At 42.7% G+C, this 23,195-nt stretch overlaps 1 protein-coding gene across 2 annotated transcripts in view; it reads left to right on the plus strand.

Annotated features, from left to right (window-relative positions):
• LOC126109410 (aminopeptidase N-like) overlaps positions 1 to 23,195 on the plus strand; it is a 282,593-nt gene that overhangs the window by 127,852 nt on the left and 131,546 nt on the right. For both annotated transcript variants that reach the window (XM_049914443.1, XM_049914444.1), the window contains exons 7-8: positions 8,385 to 8,574; positions 17,179 to 17,335. In XM_049914443.1, coding sequence (XP_049770400.1) covers positions 8,385 to 8,574; positions 17,179 to 17,335 — 347 coding nt within the window. The remainder of the gene's footprint in view (positions 1 to 8,384; positions 8,575 to 17,178; positions 17,336 to 23,195) is intronic.

Raw genomic sequence — 23,195 nt, forward strand, 5'->3', positions numbered from 1 at the left:
TTTCCTAATTTCAGTAGGAGAAGTAGGTTGAATTTCAATATTATCAAATTGTGTAGGTACTGCCTCTTCCATATACTACCTTGCACTTTCTAATGAATATATGGATCCTATTTTCGCTACAACACTAACTCATGACTAGCGTAAGGCACATTATGAAGACAATGTCAAACTAATAAATTAAGATGTGTACATGCAAACCATTGCTATAACATGAGAGCAAAAAAAAAAAACATTAAGATACTCATAAATGAAGCAGAAAAGGGGTACAATGATACGAAAAACAGCGATTCAAAACATGTCATCAAATGTACACACTGAAATGTCTGAAACCAGTCTTTACAAATAACTTCAGTAAAATGGAAATGGCATCTCCCAAAGGAGCATCATAAAATCCTTAAAAATCAAAGAATGCTAGTGGTTATGATAACATATTAACAAAGTTAATCAAAGAGTGCTTATGTGAGTTGAGTGCTATCTTAAATCATTTCTGTAAGCAATCTCTTATCAGCAGAAGATTCCATTCCAGACAGGCTGAAATATGCTGACGTTAAGCCTCTTTATAAGAAGGGGGCTTAAAGAAATCGTCACACTCGACCAACTTCAAATTTGTCCAGCTTTTTCTAAAATATTTGAGAAGTTTGTGGTCAAGCGCCTTCTTAAGCATCTGACAACAAATGATATGTTGTCCACGTCACAATTAGGATGCCTAAATGGTCCTGATATAGAGAAGGCTATTTACACATACAGTAAGAATGTACTTATTCATTAGATAACAAATTAGAGGCTATTGGCATTTGCTGTGATCTGTCAAAACCATTTGACTATGTGGATTACAGCAATCTCTAAAGTAAATTAGAATATTATGGTGTCACCGGCAATGCTGCGAAATGGCCTGAGCCTTGTCTATCTAACAGGTAACTAAAAATGCCACTGTGAAATACCTGTGGAGTAAGCAATCAGTCTTCACGTGACTGATAATTAATTACATGTGGTGTTCCTCAAGGTTCCACTTTCAGTCCATTGCTTTTTCTTGTGTGAGTGAATGACCTCTTGTCTGTTACATTTCCACATGCGACCTTTTGTTAAAAGCTAATTCACTGTCACTAAACCTTGAAAAGACCCACTATATGCAGTTCAGAATCTGTAAGAGATTTCCTTCCAGCATGTGTATAACTTATGAAGACATGCAGATTGATGAGGTTGACAGTGTTAAACTTCTGGTATTACAAGTCCATAGTAATTTCAGTTGGGAACAGCACACCATAGAATTGCTGAAGCTCTTAAACAAGTCTGTATCTACAGTGAAAATGTCAGATGTAGGAGATATAATAGAAAAAAACTTGCATACTTTGCTTACTTTCATTCTCCAGTATTATGTCATATGGGATCGTATTCTGGGGTAACTCGTCATACCAAGCAAAAGTTTTTAGCATGAAAAAACGTGCATTAACTCATTTGTGATGTAAATTCAAGAACATCATGTACAAATCTCTTCAAGGATCTTTGTATTCTAACCACTACTTCTCAGTATACTTATTCCTTAATGAAATTCGTTGCAAGTCATATGTCTATCTCCAACCAACAGCTAAATATACTGTATACTAGTATCAATACAAGGAATGGCAACAATCTACATAAAGACTTAAAATCACTTCCCTTGGTCCAAAAAGGGGTTCAGTATTCAGGAACACACATTTTCGACAAATTGCCAGCAACCACTAAAAACATGGTTTCAGATAAAGCACGGTTTAAACAGAGTTTGAAAGACTTTTTGATAGGCAACTCCTCCTATTCTGTAGATGAATATTTTAACAGGGACTGTTGGACCAGCTTAAGTAAAAATGTCAGAATTCAGTTTTGACAGCACTTGGTCGCAACAGTCAAGATTATGTATTTTTAGTATGATAAATTTATTAAACATGCATAGCTATGTTTCATTGTGATAGTGTATTAACTCTGTAAATATTAGCAGTTCCAGTTTACTGTAATGTATTGGCATATTTTCAAAAACGACAAATGACCAGGGTAGTGAGTATTATATTCAATTTTTTTATGTTACACTTTCTGACTTGTTCCACACCCACAGAAATTATCTCATTCTTGGATCTATGGACAGAAAACCGAATCTAATCTAATATGGATTAAACAGCTAAATTTTAAAGTGCTTGTACAGCGCATCCATTCAAGATCAACACAAACATCAAGGTATGAGGATCAGGGGCAGTTGTAAATATACTGTTACTTATAATCCGTCTTGATTGCAAAAATATTTATTCACATGACCGGTTTTGGTTCCTCTAGAACCATCTTCAGATGTGCAGTTACGGTTACAGGAGTAACCTGTCCACACTCAGCAACCTTCACATGCTGCGTCAGAAATTGCAGATCTGAAGATGGTTCTAGAGGAACCGAAACCAGTCATGTGAATAAACATTTTTACAATCAAGACGGATTATACGTAACAGTGTATAAAAAGTGATTGTGGTATCCCTGCAGACATTATGTCTGTTTTTGCACAGTTGTAAATATTGCAACAAGAGACAAAGACCTATTTTAGTCATTCAAATAAAAAATGTAAGTTATAGAATATAAAAGGTAAAGTCACCTACAATAAAGTAAGACTGTTATATAAGAACCCTTTGAAAAGCAATCTCCGTAACTTCCCTCATGACAGAACAAAAAACTTAAAAAATAATGCTGTTGACATAAAATAAAAGGGTGTCACTGCAGCAACATTCTGAACACTGGCAACATTGTATTATAATATGCTTCATTTCTGCTAATTAGTTGACCATTCAGCAAGCTGTATTTATCAACATAGAGATGTTTAACAATTTCCAGCTCCTAGAGCAGATTCAACTTTTCCCCTTCTGAGCAAGGCGTAGCATTCTCAAGTTTTCTATTATGGGAGACTGATGCCCACTTGATTTAAGACACTGGGCTAACGCAGAATTCTGTTGAACCTTTCTTGGTATTTAACATCCAGCCAATCTATATATGACATTTCACAATTCAATTCATTATCATCCATTTTATCACATACATGATATAGGAATTGTCATATGGAAAAAGAGAGACAGAGAGCACACTTTATATTTTTAACAGTTAAGGGAAATGACATTGTCTTAATTACTCTTTAACATTTTCTTAATTACATTTTAACATCATTACATAATTACATTTTAAAATCAAAAGATTTGCACTATCTGTTTCGATAGCAAAGAAATTCATCAACATTATAGAAACTTCCACCTAATAGTAGTCTCTTTACTTCTTTTTTAAATATATGTAAATTTGTGTATTTTTTATTTCTTTTGGTAAGGCATTGAACATTATTTTAGGTAGTAAATCACACTATTTTGGTAGAGGGCTTTTGAATATATGTTTCTATGGAAATCATGCCTATTCACAAATGACTACAGAAATTTGTATACACACCTGAAGTTTATTATCAGTAGGGACAACAACATGCAACTCCTGGTTCTTAAAAAGCTTAGCCAAATTATAAGGGAGGTTCCCCATGACCGGGATCTTCACAAATTTGGACCTTGAAAACAGCGAGACTGGAGACCTCTGCTGAGCTACTAATTTTTTTCTTGATATGTTTTTATTCTGAAATCCTTTACTAATGATTATACACTTGTCTTTATGACCAAAATTTTTATTTAACTTCTCATAACACGTTTCCATTACTCAAAAACTTGTGTGGAATCTTATGGGACTTATCTACTAAGGCCATCAGTTCCTAAGCTTACACACTACTTAACCTAAATTATCCTAAGGACAAACACACACACCCATGCCCGAGGGAGGACTCGAACCTCCGCCAGGACCAGCCGCACAGTCCATGACTGCAGCGCCCTAGACCGCTCGGGCCGGCCGGTGTGGCCTTGCGGTTCTAGGCGCTTCAGTCTGGAACCGCGTGACCGCTACGGTCGCAGGTTCGATTCCTGCCTCGGGCATGGATGTGTGTGATGTCCTTAGGTTAGTTAGGTTTAAGTAGTTCTAAGTTCTAGGGGACTGATGACCACAGATATTAAGTCCCATAGTGGTCAGAACCATTTGAACCATTTAGACCGCTCGGCTAATCACGCGCGGCTTCCATTACTCCATCAGATCTGTGGCATAAGAATACAATGTAAGAAAAAATTGAGAAACTTCATCAGAATAAAGCAGAGAAGCCGAGGAACATACGTTTCACATCAACAAACATTTTGTCGCTTCTACTCATTCCACAACCACATCAATGCCCGAACTGACTCACAAGGGGACGGCGCCTACCCGTTATCACCAATTTCGTACAAATTTGTGGTATGTGCAGGGCTTGGACAGAGGTGGAAGCTCCAGATGATCAAATGTTCACAAAAAACAGAACTTTTGACGCGCGTCGGGACAGGAATGAACCACTTTGTTAGTGTAGTTACCAGCCAGTGGTTGGCGCAGTGGGAACGGTAATCCAAGGGTCGTGGGATCGACTTCCCAAACTTTTTTTAATTTTCAATTTTACGTTACTTACAGGGCAAATAAACCAAATCAATGCTCAATATATTGTCTTTGACGTTACGGAACCCTAAGTGCAGGTGAACAAATTTCCTCTGTTAATTGATTCATGGGGAAAGGAAACAAATCCACAATTCCAGAATGAGATTTTCACTCTGCAGCGGAGTGTGCGCTGATATGAAACTTCCTGGCACATTAAAACTGTGTGCCGGATCGAGACTCGAACTCGGGAGCTCGGTTTCAAATCGACGGTTGCCATCGTGCAGTATTAAAGTAATTCCGCTCCCCCCCCCCTCCCAAATGCATACCGCTAGTGCAACACTGCGATGTCTATTTTTATCGAAAATGATCAAAATGTTTCAAAACTGCTCTCATCTCGTCGACAGAGAAAAAGAAATCACTTCCTGATAAGACTTCATCAAATATAGTCCCTTCTACGTCACAAACTATCATCGCTAAAGTGAGCTACACGTGCGTTGCTACCAAAATCTGTAATTAGGGGCAACCTTTTACGAATGTAAATCAAGTTTGTTTTTGTACAGAAACTCTAAAACTGCCATGTAATTGTGCAATGTGCCGAGAAAATTACCGTCGGCTTTTTACGATAAATATTATCCCAACGCGTGTAAATAAAGACATATGCCCTATTCCGAATGGAAACAATAAAGGTATCAAATTTTACATATGAAGTTCTCGTGTACACATTACACTTCATTCCTGAAAATTTGCGCTCCCAAATTTTTCATTTGCCTTTCCATCTATGAAAATATTAATAAATACATTATACTGAACATTATTTCGGTTTCTTTGCAGTATAAGTATCGTAGAAATTGAGAATGAAAAGGTTCTGCGTAAGGACTCAAACCCATGACCTTCCCGTTACTGTTCTATACTCCTTCCATTGCAATAACCGCTACCTGGAATCTACGCCAACGTAAATGATTGATGCCTGCCTGCACCCTCGCCCAAAATGCTGTTTTTTTAAATGCATGACAATCTAGACCTCCCACTTCCATCATTTATTTTGGCCAAACCACGCGTCTGGATGAAATCGATGATGGCGGTTGGCGCAATGTCCTTGTCTGGCAGTTTAATGTGTTATAAGGTAAGCAGTTCTTGCCAGTAGGTGGCGTGAGTGACAATGCCATAATGACTATGACAATAGGCATATCTCTAATATGAGAATGCTTATTAAAATTACAGGTATTACTTCCGATTATTTATAATATTAGTAACAAGGAACCGCATTGTACCAATAAGGACATAAATGTTACATTTCAAAATTGTTCAGGTTTGAAGGTAGTCTTCACAGAAGCTAGAAAGACTTTTTAAGAGCCGGCAGCTGGAGCCGAGCAGTTCTAGGTGCAGCAGTCTGGAACCGCATTGCTGCTACGGTCGCAGTTTCGAATCCTGCCTCGGCCATGGATGTGTGGTTCAAATGGTTCAAATGGCTCTGAGCACTATGGGACTCAACTGCTGTGGTCATAAGTCCCCTAGAACTTAGAACTACTTAAACCTAACTAACCTAAGGACAGCACACAACACCCAGCCATCACGAGGCAGAGAAAATCCCTGACCCCGCCGGGAATCGAACCCGGGAACCCGGGCGTGGGAAGCGAGAGCGCTACCGCACGACCACGAGATGCGGGCATGGATGTGTGTGATGTCCTTAGGTTTAAGGGGCTCCGGAAAGGCTCAAAATCATGAAAAGTTCAATTTTTACTTTTTTGCATTTTCTGAATCTGCAGACTATTACCTTTTAATAGATATATAATTTATTCAATTCCGAAGACTACAACTATTTTTAAATTTTTTTTGAAATGTGTTCTACATGGGCGTGACCCACTGTGGCGCTGTTAAACTGCTGTCAAATAGTGTTATTATTAACGTCCGTGTTCATCAGGTACATTTTAGTGACGTGAGATAAAGTACGTGTTGTGGCTAACCTGTGATCGTTCAATATATATTGCTGGTGTGATTGTCGATTGTTTCATGTTTATTTACTCTGTCGTTATCTCGAAAATATTCGTAATTAATTCTGTTTCTTGAGTCTCTGTTTTGTTGAAGTATAATAATGAGTAAAAGTAAAGTTGCTGTTGCGACTTTCAATGAAGGCAACATTGTAAGGTGCAAGGTATTTAGAAATATGGGAATGAAGATAGGTTCTAACATGGTACGAGCGATGCTTGCTTTAGACAAGGAACGCCTTCGGGCTGCAGACAGGGCTGTAAAGAGTCTAGAAATACAAGCAAGAGTAAACAGGAGGAGGAACAAGAGGAAGCTGGAGGAGGAGTTTGCAGAGGATGAAGATAATCCATCCTATGGACCTGGAATGCAGTAAAAAGTTAATCCAATCTTTGTCGCTCGATTTGCAAAACTTTTATTTTCTCATACTAATTACATGTTTTCTAAGGATCTTCCAAACATATTTGTTTCAAACTTTCAGTAAATGTTACACAGTACCTTCTGCATAATTTAACACAGCCTTTTTCCAAAAAACTGTATGTTTTTGAATATATAAATAAAAAATTGCAAAAAAATGTTGTGAATTTTCATTACAATTGAAAAAAAGTCATCTTTAACAACTGAACTAAAATTTTGTAAAATCCCTGTGTTAAGTTGTAGCCCATTTTCCAATAAATAATCTGTAAAAAGTTCAACTTCCTACCTCAAATACTTTGTGAGGAAAGATGTAATTTATAAGCGTTATTTTAACATTGCAAGTATAGGGCGTTCCGGAGCCCCTTAAGCGCTGTCGGGCGTGGCGAGCACTTGGATGGGTGACCATCCTGGTCGACATGCGCTGTTACCATTTTTGGGGTTGCACTCACTCTCGTGATGCTAATTGAGGAGGTACTCGGCCAAACAGTAGCGGCTCCGCACAAAGAAAACCATCATAACGACCGAGAGAGCAGTGTACTGACCACACGCCCCTCCTATCCACATCCTCAGCTGAGGATGACACGGCTGTCGGATGGTCCCGACGGGCCACTTGCGGCCTCAAGATGGAGTGCTTTTGGAACATGAAGTTTGTGAATAGCTAATAGTCTCCAAGTAGCCGAACATTACCGTTTTCAGACAATGATCGGTTCAGTTGAACCAGAGGACCCCTGTCCACTCCATGTAAACACAAGCCTCACCAATACGGTGCCTCATTTACAACTTGGGTCCAAGGCTTCGTGGGTCTGTGTCACATTCGAACCCTACTACCAGCTTTTTCCAACTGAAATCGGGACTTATCTGACCAGGCCATGGGTTTGGAGTCGTCTAGGATCCAACTGAAACTGTTACGAGCCCGGGAGAGGTACTGCAGGTGATATGCTGTTAGCAAAGGCACTCGAGTCGTAGCGCATTAACGCCGTGTTTCACCGCATACTGCGATGCAGCGTCAAGGGTAACCGCAGCCACAGTCTCCGAGCTAATAGTCCGTGCTGCTGCAGACGTCTTCGAACTGTTCGTGCAGATGGTTGTTGTCTTGCAAACGTCCCCATCTGTTGACTCAGGGGTCGAGACGTGGCTGCACGATCCGTTACAGCCGTGCGGATAAGATGCCTGTCGTCTCGACTGCTAGTGATACGAGGCCGTTGGGATCCAGCACGGCGTTCCGTATTACCCTCCTGAACCCACCGATTCCATATTCTGCTAACACTCATTCGATCTCGACCAATGCTAGCAGCAATGTCGCGATACGATAAACCGCAATCGCGATAGGCTACAATCCGACCTTTATCCAAGTTCGAAACGTGATGCTACGCATTAAGTAGTTCTAAGTTCTAGGGGACTGATGACCTGAGCTGTTAAGTCCCATAGTGTTCAGAGCCATCTGAACCATCTGAACCAGCCCTCAGCTGCGAGAGTACACGTGCCACCCGGTTGGTCCGCAGGGAGCGCCGGCTGCTGATGAGCGACCAGTCGACCTCGACGGAGACGATCCAGAGCGTGGCCACGACCATCGTGCACGAGATCGTCCACCAGTGGTTCGGCGACCTCGTCAGCCCCGACTGGTGGACCTACCTGTGGCTCAACGAGGGCTTCGCCTCCTACTGGCCCTGCCAGCTCGACCTGGCGCTGGATGTGAGTACCGCTAACCACTGCTACCACATACGCTGGCAGCGAAGCTGCTTTGCTGGAGCCGTAGCTTTCATGCAGTTTGAGTCAGAGCCTCTGAGTTGCTGCAGTTGTACAGGGGGCGAGGAAATCCGAAGTAGGTAGCCTCCCTGGTCCGAGGGTATCATTGCTTCCTACATACAATGTGTCTGGGAACCACTGTACACTCACAATTGAATTTTGTTTGATCCTGTATAATGGCGCTGTGTACACCAAAGGTGGGAATTTAAGGAGATGGGACCTGGAAAAACTGAAAGAACCAGAGGTTGTACAGAGTTTCGGGGAGAGCATAAGGGAACAATTGACAGGAATGGGGGAAAGAAATACAGTAGAAGAAGAATGGGTAGCTTTGAGGAATGAAATAGTGAAGGCAGCAGAGGATCAAGTAGGTAAAAAGGCGAGGGATAGTAGAAATCCTTGGGTAACAGAAGCGATACTGTTATATTCTAGCCAGTAATGCCAACCGAGCCCATTGCCAAAAGGTTGGCAGCATCAAAGTCCGGGCGCCGTCCGCATAAGCAGCGCCAGCGATACAGGAAATCGCCGCAAGTCTGCGCGCGCCACCGCTGGCTTCTGGCTTCTTAAGCGCTGGAGTCGCGAGCGCTAGGACAGTTCTGTATTCGCCGCTCAGTTGTATACTCGCTACCGATTTGTGTACTTGCTAGTCAGTTGTGTGTTCATCGCAGCAGAGTTGCTGTTTGTCGTCAGCCGACGCTGACCTAGCCGCTCCGACTCGAACTAGACAGATTTCTGTAGACACGGACTTCACTACTGTGTTTCTGTATCTTCGTTAATAAAGATAAGTACCGACTTTTATTTAATCAGAGTCTTTGGGTTTTCATCTTTCTGTTCACTGTTCCAGCGGACCGGTCGGCCCGCTATTAAAAGTGTGGCGGTGACTTCGTAAGCCGTTTCTACAGCGAAGTGTTTGTCGCTACGAACCCCGCCACAAAAGATACTGAATTTAATTGATGAAAGGAGAAAATACAAAAATGCAGCAAGTGAACAGGCAAAAAGGAATACAAACGTCTCAAAAATGAGATCGACAGGAAGTGCAAAATGGCTAAGCAGGGATGGCTAGAGGACAAATGTAAGGAAGTAGAGACTTATCTCACTAGGGGTAAGATAGATACTGCCTACAGGAAAATTAAAGAGACCTTTGGAGAGAAGAGAACCACTTGTATGAATATCAAGAGCTCAGATGGCAACCCAGTTCTAAGCAAAGAAGGGAAAGCAGAAAGGTGGAAGGAGTATATTGAGGCTCTATACAAGGGCGATGTATTTGAGAATATTATGGAAATGGAAGAGGATGTAGATGAAGATGAAATGGGAGACATGATACTGCGAGAAGAGTTTGACAGAGCACTGAAAGACATGAGTCGAAACAAGGCCCCCGGAGTAGACAACATTCCATTAGAACTACTGATGGCCTCAGGAGAGCCAGTCATGACAAAACTCTACCATCTGGTGAGCAAGATGTATGAGACAGGTGAAATTCCCTCAGACTTCAAGAAGAATATAATAATTCCAATCCCAAAGAAAGCAGGTGTTGACAGATGTGAACATTACCGAACTATCAGTTAATAAGTCACAGCTGCAAAATACTAACGTGAATTCTTTGCAGACGAATGGAAAAACTGGTAGAAGCTGACCTCGAGGAAGATCAGTTTGGATTCCGTAGAAATGTTGGAACACATGAGGCAACACTGACCTTACGACTTATCTTAGAAGAAAGATTAAGGAAAGGCAAAACTACGTTTCTAGCATTTGTAGACTTGCAGAAAGCTTTTGACAATGTTGACTGGAATACTCTCTTTCAAATTCTAAAGGTGGCAGGGATAAAATACAGGGAGCGTAAGGCTATTTACAATTTGTACAGAAACCAGATGACAGTTATAAGAGTCGATGGGCATGAAAGGGAAGCAGTGGTTGGGAAGGGAGTGAGACAGGGTTGTAGCCTCTCCCATATGTTATCCAATATGTGTATTGAGCAAGCAGTAAAGGAAACAAAAAAAAATTCGGAGTAGGTATTAAAATCCATGGAGAAGAAATAAAAACTTTGAGGTTCGCCGATGACATTGTAATTCTGTCAGAGTCAGCAAAGGACCAGGAAGAGCTGTTGAACGGAATGGACAGCGTCTTGAAAGGAGGCTTGAAAGGAGGATAGAAGATGAACATCAACAAAAGCAAAACGAGGATAATGGAATGTAGTCGAATTAAATCGGGTGACGCTGCGGGAATTAGATTGGGAAATGAACCGCTTAAAGTGGTAAATGAGTTTTGCTATATGGGGAGCAAAATAACTGATGATGGCCGGAGTAGAGAGGATATAAAACGTAGACTGGCAATGGCAAGGAAAGCGTTTCTGAAGAAGAGAAATTTGTTAACATCGAGTATAGAGTTATCTGTCAGGAAGTCGTTTCTGAACGTATTTGTATTGAGTGTAGACGTGTATGGAAGTGAAACGTGGACGATAAATAGTTTAGACAAGAAGAGAATAGGAGCTTTCGAAATGTGGTGCTACAGAAGAATGCTGAAGATTAGATGGGTAGACCACATAACTAATGAGGAGGTATTGAATAGAATTGGGGAGGAGAGGAGTTTGTGGCACAACTTGACCAGAAGAAGGGATCAATTGGTAGGGCATATTCTGAGGCATCAAGGGATCACCAAGTTAGTATCGGAGGGCAGCGTGGAGCGTAAAAATCGTAGAGGGAGATCAAGAGATGAATACACTAAACAGGTTCAAAAAGATGTAAGTTGCAGTAGGTACTGGGAAATGAAATTTGCACAGGGTAGAGTAGCATGGAGAGCTGCATGAAACTTGTCTCAGGACTGAAGACCAGAACAACAATAACACCAAGCGTATTTGTAATGTAACTAACGAACCTGACAATGCTCCACAACTGCTAAATATTCGTGGGAACTAGATATACGACGGTCGTTCAGTAATTAAAGAGACAGATTTTTCTGGACAAGAACGCGTATATTTTTACAAAACAATAGTTTTTCCACTTTTCAACATAATCCCATTGAACATTTATGCACTTGTTCCAATGGGCCACAAGGTTTTTTATTCTGGCTGCAAATAACTCTTTATCTCGATGTCTCAACCAATTTCCCACAAACTTTTTCACGTCCTCGTCCTGGAACCTCTTCCGACGTTATGCCTCCTTCAGTGCACCAAACTTATGTAAATCACTAGGTGCTAAATCAGGACTGTAAAGGCTATGAGACAGTACTTCCCAGCCCATTTTGTGGATGGATTCACGGTTTAGTTGAGCAATATGAGGACGTGCGTTGTCTTGCTGGAGAATTACACCTCTCCTCTGAGATCCACGACGTCTCTCTCTCTCATGACTGGCTTCACATTGTTTAAAAACAAATCCGAGCAGTATTGGCTGTTATTGTACGCTGCTCTTCGAGATAATCACAGAAAACTGGACCTTCAGCATCCCAAAATACTGTCAACACAACTTTTCCTGCTGATGCTTGGTTTTTGAATATTTTCTTGACATGCGGGTTGGTGTTTGCTTCCACACCATGCTTTGTCTTTTTGATTCTGGCTCATAATAGTGAACCCAAGTTTCATCACAAATTAAAATTTCTTTGAGGAAGTCCTCACCTTCTCTTTAATAACGTTCCTTTATCTCTGTGCGCACTCTCAACTTTGTTTCCTTATGTAGCCGCGTCAACTCCTTCCACATGTTTTCCCGTACTTCAGCTTGTTAAATAATGCTATGAACTGTACCAGTACTAACTTGACCCTTATCAACTATCATTTCCAGTCACACAACGGTCGTCACGAATAATGTCATCAGTTCTACTTTCAAGTGAGGGAGTTGAAACTGCAACTGGTCGGCCAGAACGGTGTTCGTCAGTCTTCGAGTCGCGACCATTTTTGAACTGCTTTACCCACTTGTAAAAATTTGCACGATTGATACAACCTTCACCATAAACTTTAGACATTCTATAGTATACATCGACTGGTTTCTCTACTTCAGCAAGTAAAAAACGAGTAACAAAACGTTGTTCAACTAATGTGGACATTTCAAGCGAACTCGCCATCTTGAAATGTAAAAAATAGAAATGAGCGTATGGCATCGTTGGCCGGGAGGCCCCATCCGGGGAAGTTCGACCGCCAAGTGCAAGTCTTATTCCAGTCGACGCCACACTGGGCGACTTGCGCGCCGGTGATGATGATGAGATGATGATGATGATGACAACACAACAGTCCCTGTGCGGAGAAAATCTCCAACCCAGCCGGGAATCGAACCCAGGCCCGCTTGTATGGGAGGCGAGCACTTACCACCCAGCTAAGCAGGCGGACCTTGAAATGTATTTTTGAGGCTATAAACAAAATAATGTTGATACATCAGCTGATCAGGGCTCATCCCAGTGATGCCAACTTAAAGCCATAAAAGTATCAAACTCGCCCTACAGACACTTTTTTCCCCAGACCAAATTGTCTCTTTGATTATTGAATGACCCTCGTACATCCTGATCTTCGTTTTCACCTCTCTCTGTCCATCTCCGCCCCCTCTCTTTGTTTATTTCTTCCTCCTCCCTACCTCGCTGTCTATCACCTCTGTCTCTCTCTTGGTGTCTCTCACCACCTCCTCCTACATCCCCTCTCTGTTTATCTCCTCCTTTCCCCCCTTCTATGACCATTGCCCCTCCCCTCTGCATCTGCCTCCTCTTTCCCCAACTCTCTGACCTTCAGCATTCTTTACTGCCATAGCCAAGAAACCTTTGTTGGGAACTAAAGTCACTTAAGGAGGGTAGGACATCAAACGGGCCGACTTGGGGCAGGAGAGGCACCACAGGACATTTTAATTTCCACTGTCTATACTTTTACTAATAAATTCATAAAATCATACAATGAAGGCTTTCACGACCAGATGGTACTGTTGTTGATAATCCATCCGGGTTATATGGCTGTGGTCCATGGAATTCTTCTACTCCTAACGTTTCGTCCAATACTACGTTGGACATCTTCAGAGGTATGGCTGGTCCTATGGCAGGTCTCAGCAGGACCAAGGAGGGAGGGTAGGACATCAAAAGGGGCGACTTGGGGCAGGAGAGGCACCACAGGACATTTTAATTTCCACTGTCTATACTTTTACTAATAAATTCATAAAATCATACAATGAAGGCTTTCACGACCAGATGGTACTGTTGTTGATAATCCTTCCGGGTTATATGGCTGTGGTCCATGGAATTCTTCTACTCCTAACGTTTCGTCCAAAACTACGTTGGTCATCTTCAGAGGTATGGCTGGTCCTATGGCAGGACTCAGCAGGACCAACCATATCTCTGAAGATGTCCAACGTAGTATTGGACGAAACGTTAGGAATAGAAGAATTCCATGGACCACGGCCATATAACCCGGAAGAATTATCAACAACAAATTCATAAAACTTTGTCAGAATGACCAGAAAGGATTCGGGATTCACACTTATAACAGCGGAAGTTCAAAAACATAACCAAATACGTTTTTTTTAATCTGGAATTTCATCATTATTTCACTTACTATTGGCTGCATTTGTTGCTATAGCTACACTTTACTTCAGAAGTAAGAGAGGTTCTTCGATGAATTTTTCACAGCATACAAACCATACTTACAAGAGTATGAAACTCCAAAATTTATTTAATTTGTGAAAAAATGAATGAGCTGTTGCATTTTAAACTTCTTATTTAGAAAAAAATCAAATTTTATAGTTAATTATCTCAACTTTTACCACAGTTTTTAATAGATTTGGAAAATTCCATAAGTATGGTTTGTATGCTGTACAAAATTCCTCGAAGAATCTCTCTTACTTATGAAGAAAAATGTACCTATTGCAACAAATGCAGCGAATAGTAAGTGAAATAATGATGAAATTTCAGATTTAAGAAAATGTATTTTGTTATGTTTTTGAACTTAGACTGTTATAAGTGTGAATCCTGAATCCTTCCTGGTCATGCTGACAAAGTTTTATGAATTTATTTGTAAAAGTATAAGCAGTGGAAATTAAAATGTCCCGTGGCGTCTCTCCAGCTCCAAGTCGGCCCGTTTGACGTCCTACCTCCCTTAATAAACCATTTAGACCTGACGAAGTGGCGCAGTGATCAGCACACTGGACTCCCATTTGGTAACACGACGGTTCAAAGCTGGGTGCGGCCATCCTGATTTAGGTTTTTTGTGATTTCCCTAAATCGCTTGAGGTGAATGCCGGAATGGTTCCTTTGAAAGGGCACGGCCGACTTCCCTCCCCATCCTTCCCAAATCCACTGGGACTGACGACCTCGCTGTTTGGTCCCCTCCCCTGAACGAACCAACAAAACAGAATTTTTTCTGGAGGAAGAAAAATGTTTCTCTATGTAGTAATACTCTTGCGTGATTTTTAAATTATTTTACATGCAACAATAATATAAGAATATGTGCCCATTTTCATAACCTACATTGTAAACTTAGCTTCATTCTATGGACTAAAATAACTAATTACGAAATATTCTCTGTAGTAATAAATAGTAAAATGATCATTCAATAATTACCATGAAAATAACAATCACAATATTCACTTATAGAGGGTGGTCCATTGATAGTGACCGGGCCAAATATGTCACGAAATAAGCATGAAACGAAAAAAACTACAAAGAACGAAACTCGTCTAGCCTTAAGAGGGAAACCAGATGGCGCTATGGTTGGCCCGCTAGATGGCGCTGCCATAGGTCAAACGGATATCAACTGCGTTTTTTTTTAAATAGGAAAACCCATTTTTTATTACATACTCGTGTAGTACGTAAAGAAGTATGAATGTTTTAGTTAGACTGCTTTTTTCGCTTTGTGATAGATGGCGCTGTAATAGTCACAAGCATATGAGTACGTGGTATCACGTAACATTCCGCCAGTGCGGACGGTATTTGTTTCGTGATACATTACTCGTGTTAAAATGGACCGTTTACCAATTGCGGAAAAGGTCGATATCGTGTTGATGTATGCCTATTGTGAACAAAATGACCAACGGGCGTGTGCTATGTATGCTGCTCGGTATCCTGGACGACATCATCCAAGTGTCCAGACCGTTCGCCGGATAGTTACGCCACATGTGAAACGTCAACCACGACCTGCAACAAATGATGATGCCCAAGTAGGTGTTTTGGCTGCTGTTGCGGCTAATCCGCACATCAGTAGCAGACAAATTGCGCGAGAATCCGGAACCTCAAAAACGTCTGTGTTGAGAATGCTACATCAACATCGATTGCACCCGTACCATATTTCTATGCTCCAGGAATTACATGGCAACGACTTTGAACGTCGTGTACAGTTCTGCCACTGGGCACAAGAGAAATTACAGGACGATGACAGATTTTTTGTGCGCGTTCTATTTAGCGACGAAGCGTCATTCACCAACAGCGGTAACGTAAACCGGTATAATATGGACTATTGCGCAACGGAAAATCCACGATGGCTTCGACAAGTGGAACATCAGCGACCTTGGCGGGTTAATGTATGGTGCGGCATTATGGGAGGAAGGATAATTGGCCCCCATTTTATCGGTGGCAATCTACATGGTGCAATGTATGCTGATTTCCTACGTAATGTTCTGTCGATGTTACTACAGGATGTTTCACTGCATGACAGAATGGCGATGTACTTCCAACATGATGGATGTCCGGTACATAGCTCGCGTGCGGTTGAAGCGGTATTTAATAGCATATTTCATGACAGGTGGATTGGTCGTCGAAGTACCATACCATGGCCCACACGTTCACCGGATCTGACGTCCCCGGATTTCTTTCTGTGGGGAAAGTTGAAGGATATTTGCTATCGTGATCCACCGACAGCGCCTGACAACATGCGTCAGCGCATTGTCAATGCATGTGCGAACATTACGGAAGGCGAACTACTCGCTGTTGAGAGGAATGTCGTTACACGTATTGCCAAATGCATTGAGATTGACGGACATCATTTTGAGCATTTATTCCATTAATGTGGTATTTACAGGTAATCACGCTATAACAGCATGCGTTCTCAGAAATGATAAGTTCACAAAGGTACATGTATCACATTGGAACAACCGAAATAAAATGTTCAAACGTACCTACGTGATGTATTTCAATTTAAAAAACTTACCTGTTACCAACTGTTAGTCTAAAATTGTGAGCCATACGTTTGTGACTATTACAGCGCCATATATCACAAAGCGAAAAAAGCGGTCCAACTAAGATATTCATATTTCTTTACGTACTACACGAATATGTAGTAGAAATGGGGGTTGCTTTTTTTTAAAAAAAACGCAGTTGATATCCGTTTGACCTATGGCAGCGCTATCTAGCGGGCCAACAATAGCGCCATCTGGTTTCCCCCTTCAAGCTAGACGAGTATCGTCCTTTGTAGTTTTTTTTTTTTTCGTTTGATGCTTATTTCGTGAGATATTTGGCCCGGTCACTATCAATGGACCACCCTGTATAAGTTGTTCTACACCCACGTGGTATGTTCCAACATGAGACAGTGATGCACAAGGAAGAAAGATTACTGAGTGTAGATGTAAGGGGGCAGTTCGACACGGTTTGTTGTGCCGGCAGGTGAGCGACGACTGGCGCATGGCGGACCAGTTCCTTGTTCTGGAGCTCCATCCAGCTCTGCGTGAGGACGCATCCTCCGCCACGCACCCCATGAGCTATGACGTCACCACGCCGCAGCAAATTGCGGCCATCTTCGATACCGTCAACTACGACAAAGGTGGGTGTTCGCCTCTTTACCTGCTCATCCGCGCGGGATTAGCCGAGCGTAGCGTTCCAAAGGATTGGAAAAGGGCACAGGTCATACCCGTTTACAAGAAGGGACGTCGAACAGATGTGCAGAATGGTGTCGTGGGGTTTCCTACCGTGGGGTTTCCTACCGTGGGGTTTCCTACCGTGGGGTTTCCTACCGTGGGGTCTCCTACGAGCAGTGGCACACTGAACCTGTCAGAGGCCCGGGCTGGCAAATCCAATCGAGGCTCCCCTTGCTACCCCCTCCTCACCGTCCACGTGAAATTTCATACGGTGTATGGCGGAGAGAGCCTTACAACAGAATTACACACCATTTGACTGATCAGCTTGGGAGTTGGCTCATGTATGTATGTTTTCGTGGTGAAGGCATTTACACAAGCCAACGTATGCTGGATGGCGGATGGTTGACCTATCTCTAAATAAATTCAACATCGTCTCGTCAATCAGCATGAAAGTTGGCAGGTATACGTATTTTTTCATAGACGGGAAAAGAGGAGCTGGCGTGACGGAGGCGGAGGAGGAGATATACGGAGAGAGGAGAACGTGATATAGGGGTGGGGAAGGGGGAGGAGGTGCATCCAGAGAAGTGAGAGAAACAGATTAAAAGAGAGAAGGAGCAGCAGGTAAACAGAGAACGGGGGAAGATGATGAATGACTAATGGAACACTGTAATAAACACATAAATGAGGGGTGTTATTGTGAATTTAGAAAAAGCGGAGGAGGAAGTGGACAGAGATGCGAAGATGGATGGAGGAGCGGAGGATGAAGAGGAGGAGGAAGTGTTGTGAGAGAGGGGCAGATGGAGGAGATGGAGAGACGGGAAGGAGGAGGTGGATAGAGAGACGAGAGATGAGGCAAGAGGCGATGAACTGACATAAAACTGGAATGAATAAATACCCGCGCAACGCCGGGTATACAGTTAGTAATTAGATAAAGATTTAAGCGACAATGGAAGTGTTCATCTGAAAGAAATTACAGAATATTTCCCTATGGTTAGATGCGGCGTATAAAGTCTCGATAACTAGAGTGTTGTTCTTGATGTCTACAGATAATAAAATTCATTGCTTAATATAGATGACTCCACCAAAGTTCATCTAGTTGAAATTTCATCTTTATAAAATGAGCTACATAATACTCAGCTGAAAAATGCTCCCGTTGGAGCACAATAAAGGCAAATATCATCGTGTTTAAAAGTCTCTGAGAGAAAAGTGTGCAACCAGCTGTCTGAGTCCTCATTCCACCTTCCTTACCAAAAATTCTGGAAGCTTCACAGAACGAGTGACCATGTTATGTAAGAAATTTACCAAGTAAAATTTCAGTTTTGTTGAGATAAAAATTCAATAAATAGCAGATTGTGTATTAGAACTTAAGAAATGCCGTTAAAAGCGTACTTTTGTGAATGAGATCCGCCAAACACGAATAATTAGTTTCGTATGACATATATGACGAAACTCCAGAATCGGCAACTTAACTTTGCGAAATTATTGATGCTGACCGACGACGACACTGTCTGAGAAACGGTGACAACACCTGCACTGTGGGTGAGCGACTGGTGTAGACAAGCAGAGGGGGAGGATCAGATCGCAAACACCTCGCTAGGGAACCGGTTGCTCGGGACAGCTTCGCTACCTGCTGCACCCTTGTAGGAAACCCCGCGATAGGAAACCCCACGTAGCCGTGCAGAACTATAGACCTGTATCTCTAACGTCGATCAGTTGTAGAATTTTGGAACACGTATTATGTTCGAGTATAATGACTTTTCTGGAAACTAGAAATCTATTCTGTAGGAATCAGCGTGGGTTTCGAAACAGACGATCGTTTGAAACCCAGCTCGTGCTATTCGTCCACGAGACTCAGAGGGCTATAGACACGGGTTCCCAGGTAGATGCCGTGTTTCTTGACTTCCGCAAGGCGTTCGATACAGTTCCATACATTAATGAACAAAGTAAGATCATATGGACTATCAGACACATTGTGTGATTGGATTGAAGAGTTCTTAGATAACGGAACGCAGCATGTCATTCTCAATGGAGAGAAGTCTTCCGAAGTAAGAGTGAATTCAGGTGTGCCGCAGGGGAGTGTCGTAGGACCGTAGCTACTCACAATATACATAAATGACCTTGTGGAGACATCGGAAGTTCACTGAGGCTCTTTGCGGATGATACTGTGGTATATCGAGAGGATGTAACAATGTAAAATTGTACTTAAATGCAGGAGGATCTGCAGCGAATTGACCCATGGTGCAGGGAATGGCAATTGAATCTCAATGTAGACAAGTGTAATGTGCTGCGAATACATAGAAAGATAGATCCCTTATCATTTAGCTACAATATAGCAGGTCAGCAACTGGAAGCAGTTAATTCCATAAATTATCTGGGAGTACGCATTAGGAGTGATTTAAAATGGAATGATCATATAAAGCTGATCGTCGGTAAAGCAGATCTCAGACTGAGATTGATTGGAATAATCCAAAGGAAATGCAATCCGGAAACAAAGGAAATAGGTTATAGTACGCTTGTTCGGCCACTCCTTGAATATTGCTCAGCAGTGCGGGATCCGTACCAGATAGGATTGATAGAAGAGATGGAGAAGATCCAAGAAAGAGCAGCGCGCTTCGTTACAGGATCATTTAGTAATCGCGAAAGCGTTACGGAGTTGATAGATAAACTCCAGTGGAAGACTCTGCAGGAGAGACGCTCAGTAGCTCGGTACGGGCTTTTGTTGAAGTTTCGAGAACATACCATCACCGAGGAGTCAAGCAGTATATTGCTCCCTCCTAGGTATATCTCGCGAAGAGACAATGAGGATAAAATCAGAGAGATTAGAGCCCACACAGAGGCATACCGACAATCCTTCTTTCCACGAACAATACGAGACTGGAATAGAAGGGAGAACCGATAGAGGTACTCAAGGTACCCTCCGCCACACACCGTCAGGTGGCTTGCGGAGTATAGATGTAGATGTAGATGTAGATGTAGATGTCTAGGGCGCTGCAGTCATGGACTGTGCGGCTGGTCCCGGCGGAGGTTCGAGTCCTTCCTCGGGCATGGGTGTGTGTGTGTTTGTCCTTAGGATAATTTAGGTTAAGTAGTGTGTAAGCTTAGGGACTGATGACCTTAGCAGTTAAGTCCCATAAGATTTCACACACATTTGAAAATTTTTTACCTGCTCATTCCCGAGCTAGGCATCATAAGTGAGCGGTTTGTATTGGTTGACAATACATCGTTCTGGGACATAATCTGCATAAAATTCTTGACTGAAAAGATTTGAAAGGTTCGCAAAAATTTGAGGTCATGTTCGAAATGAATAACATGTACGTTAGAAATTAACTGAAACACGTGCATTATTGAAAAAACATAAACATTAAACACCTAAAAATTATGAGAACACTGGAGTTAGGATGTGAAATTAAAAATCGTTGTCAAATGTAGACTCGGTGTGCTGCTTCGAAAAAAATGTACGCTGCAGATTCAAAAATGGCTCTGAGCACTATGGGTCTTAACATCTGAGGTCATCAGTCCTCTAGAACTTAGAACTAGTTAAACCTATCTAACAGCCATACCCGAGGCAGGATTCGAACCTGCGGCCGTAGCAGCAGCGCGGTTCCGGAGTGAAGAGCCTAGAACCACTCGCCCACAGCCCCAGTTTAGTGATTATCAGCATATTATACCATGTTCCAAACATACTATAGACCAAAATTACTTTAAACAAACAGAAACCACCTTTATTTCTCGAAGCCATGCTTATACTGCAACTGAAGCGCCACAGAAACTGGTATAGGCATGCGTATTCAGATACAGAGATATGTAAACAGGCAGAATAGGGCGTTGAGGTCGGCAACGCCTATATAAGACAACAAGTGTCTGGTGCAGTTGTTAGATCGCTTACTGCTTATACAATGGCGGGTTATCAAGATTCAAGTGAGTCTGAACGTGGTGTTATAGTCGGCGCACGAGCGATGGGACACAGAATCTCCGAGGTAGCGATGATGTGGGGGCTTTCTCGTACCACCATTTACGGAGTGTATTGTGAATATCAGGAATCCGGTAAAACATTAAATCTCTGACATCGCTGTGGTCGCAAAAGGATCCTGCATGAACGGGACCAACGACGACTGAAGAGAATCTTTCAGAGTGACAAAAGTGCAACCCTTCCGCAAACTGCTGCAGATTTCAGTGCTGAGTCAACAAGTGTTAGCATGCAATATATCCAACGAAACATCACTGATATGGGCTTTCGGGGTCGAAAGCCCACTCGTGTACCCTTGGTGACGGCACGACACAAAGCTTTACACTTCGCCTTGGCCCGTCAACACCGACATTGGACCGTTGGATCTTTGCCAACTCTCTGCACAGTGTGGTCAAAATTCCCCCACCCTCCCCCCTAACCCACCCACAGTTGAGGAGTATCCTACCCGCTACGTTCTTGATACGTGCGCAATCATGTCCAGAACAGTGTGGCATACTAACATTTCCAGGTCGACGGCCTGAAGGTACGCATGGGGAATTGTGCGATCGACTGCTTACTTTTTGACCGAGCGAGGTGACGCAGTGGCCGGGATCGTTCCTCTGAAAGGGCACGGCCGACTTCCTTCCCCATCCTTCCCTAATCCGATGAGACCGATGACCATGCTGTCTGGTCTCCTTCCCCAAACCAACCAACCAACCAACCAGGTTACTTTTTCTGTGTTTAAATTTTAGTTCGTGTATTGGTCTGCCCGCAATTATCCTACATCTGCATCTACCTCTACATCTACATACATACTCCGCAATCCACCATACGGTGCGTGGCGGAGGGTACCTCGTACCACAACTAGCATCTTCTCTCCCTGTTCCACTCCCAAACAGAACGAGGGAAAAATGACTGTCTATATGCTCTATACGAGCCCTAATCTCTCTTACATTTGTGGTCTTTCCGCGAAATGTAAGTTGGCGGCAGTAAAATTGTACTGCAGTCAGCCTCAAATGCTGGTTCTCTAAATTTCCTCAGTAGCGATTCACGAAAAGAACGCCTCCTTTCCTCTGGAGACTCCCACCCGAGTTCCTGAAGCATTTCCGTAACACTCGCGCGATGATCAAACCTACCAGTAACAAATCTAGCAGCGCGCCTCTGAATTGCTTCTATGTCCTCCCTCAATCCGACCTGATAGGGATCCCAAACGCTCGGGCAGTACTAAAGAATAGGTCGTATTGGTGTTTTATAAGCGGTCTCCTCTACAGATGAACCACATCTTCCCAAAATTCTACCAATGAGCCGAAAACGACTATCCACCATCCCCACAACTGCCATTACATGCTTGTCCCACTTCATATGGCTCTGCAATGTTACGCCCAAATATTTAACCAACGTGACTGTGTCAAGCGCTACACTACTAATGGAGTATTCAAAGATTACGGGATTCTTTTTCCTATTCATCTACATTAATTTAGCCGGCCAGTGTGGCCTAGCGGTTCTAGGCGCTTCAGTCTGGAACCGCGCGACCGCTACGGCCGCAGGTTCGAATCCTGCCTCGGGCATCGATGTATGTGATGTCCTTAGGTTAGTTAGGTTTAAGTAGTTCTAAGTTCTAGGGGACTGATGACCTCAGATGTTAAGTCCCATAGTGCTCAGAGCCATTTGAACCATTTTTTGCATTAATTTACCTTTATCTACACTCCTGGAAATGGAAAAAAGAACACATTGACACCGGTGTGTCAGACCCACCATACTTGCTCCGGACACTGCGAGAGGGCTGTACAAGCAATGATCACACGCACGGCACAGCGGACACACCCGGAACCGCGGTGTTGGCCGTCGAATGGCGCTAGCTGCGCAGCATTTGTGCACCG

The sequence above is a fragment of the Schistocerca cancellata genome, chromosome 12, assembly GCF_023864275.1.
Source record: "Schistocerca cancellata isolate TAMUIC-IGC-003103 chromosome 12, iqSchCanc2.1, whole genome shotgun sequence".
NCBI lineage: Eukaryota > Metazoa > Arthropoda > Insecta > Orthoptera > Acrididae > Schistocerca > Schistocerca cancellata.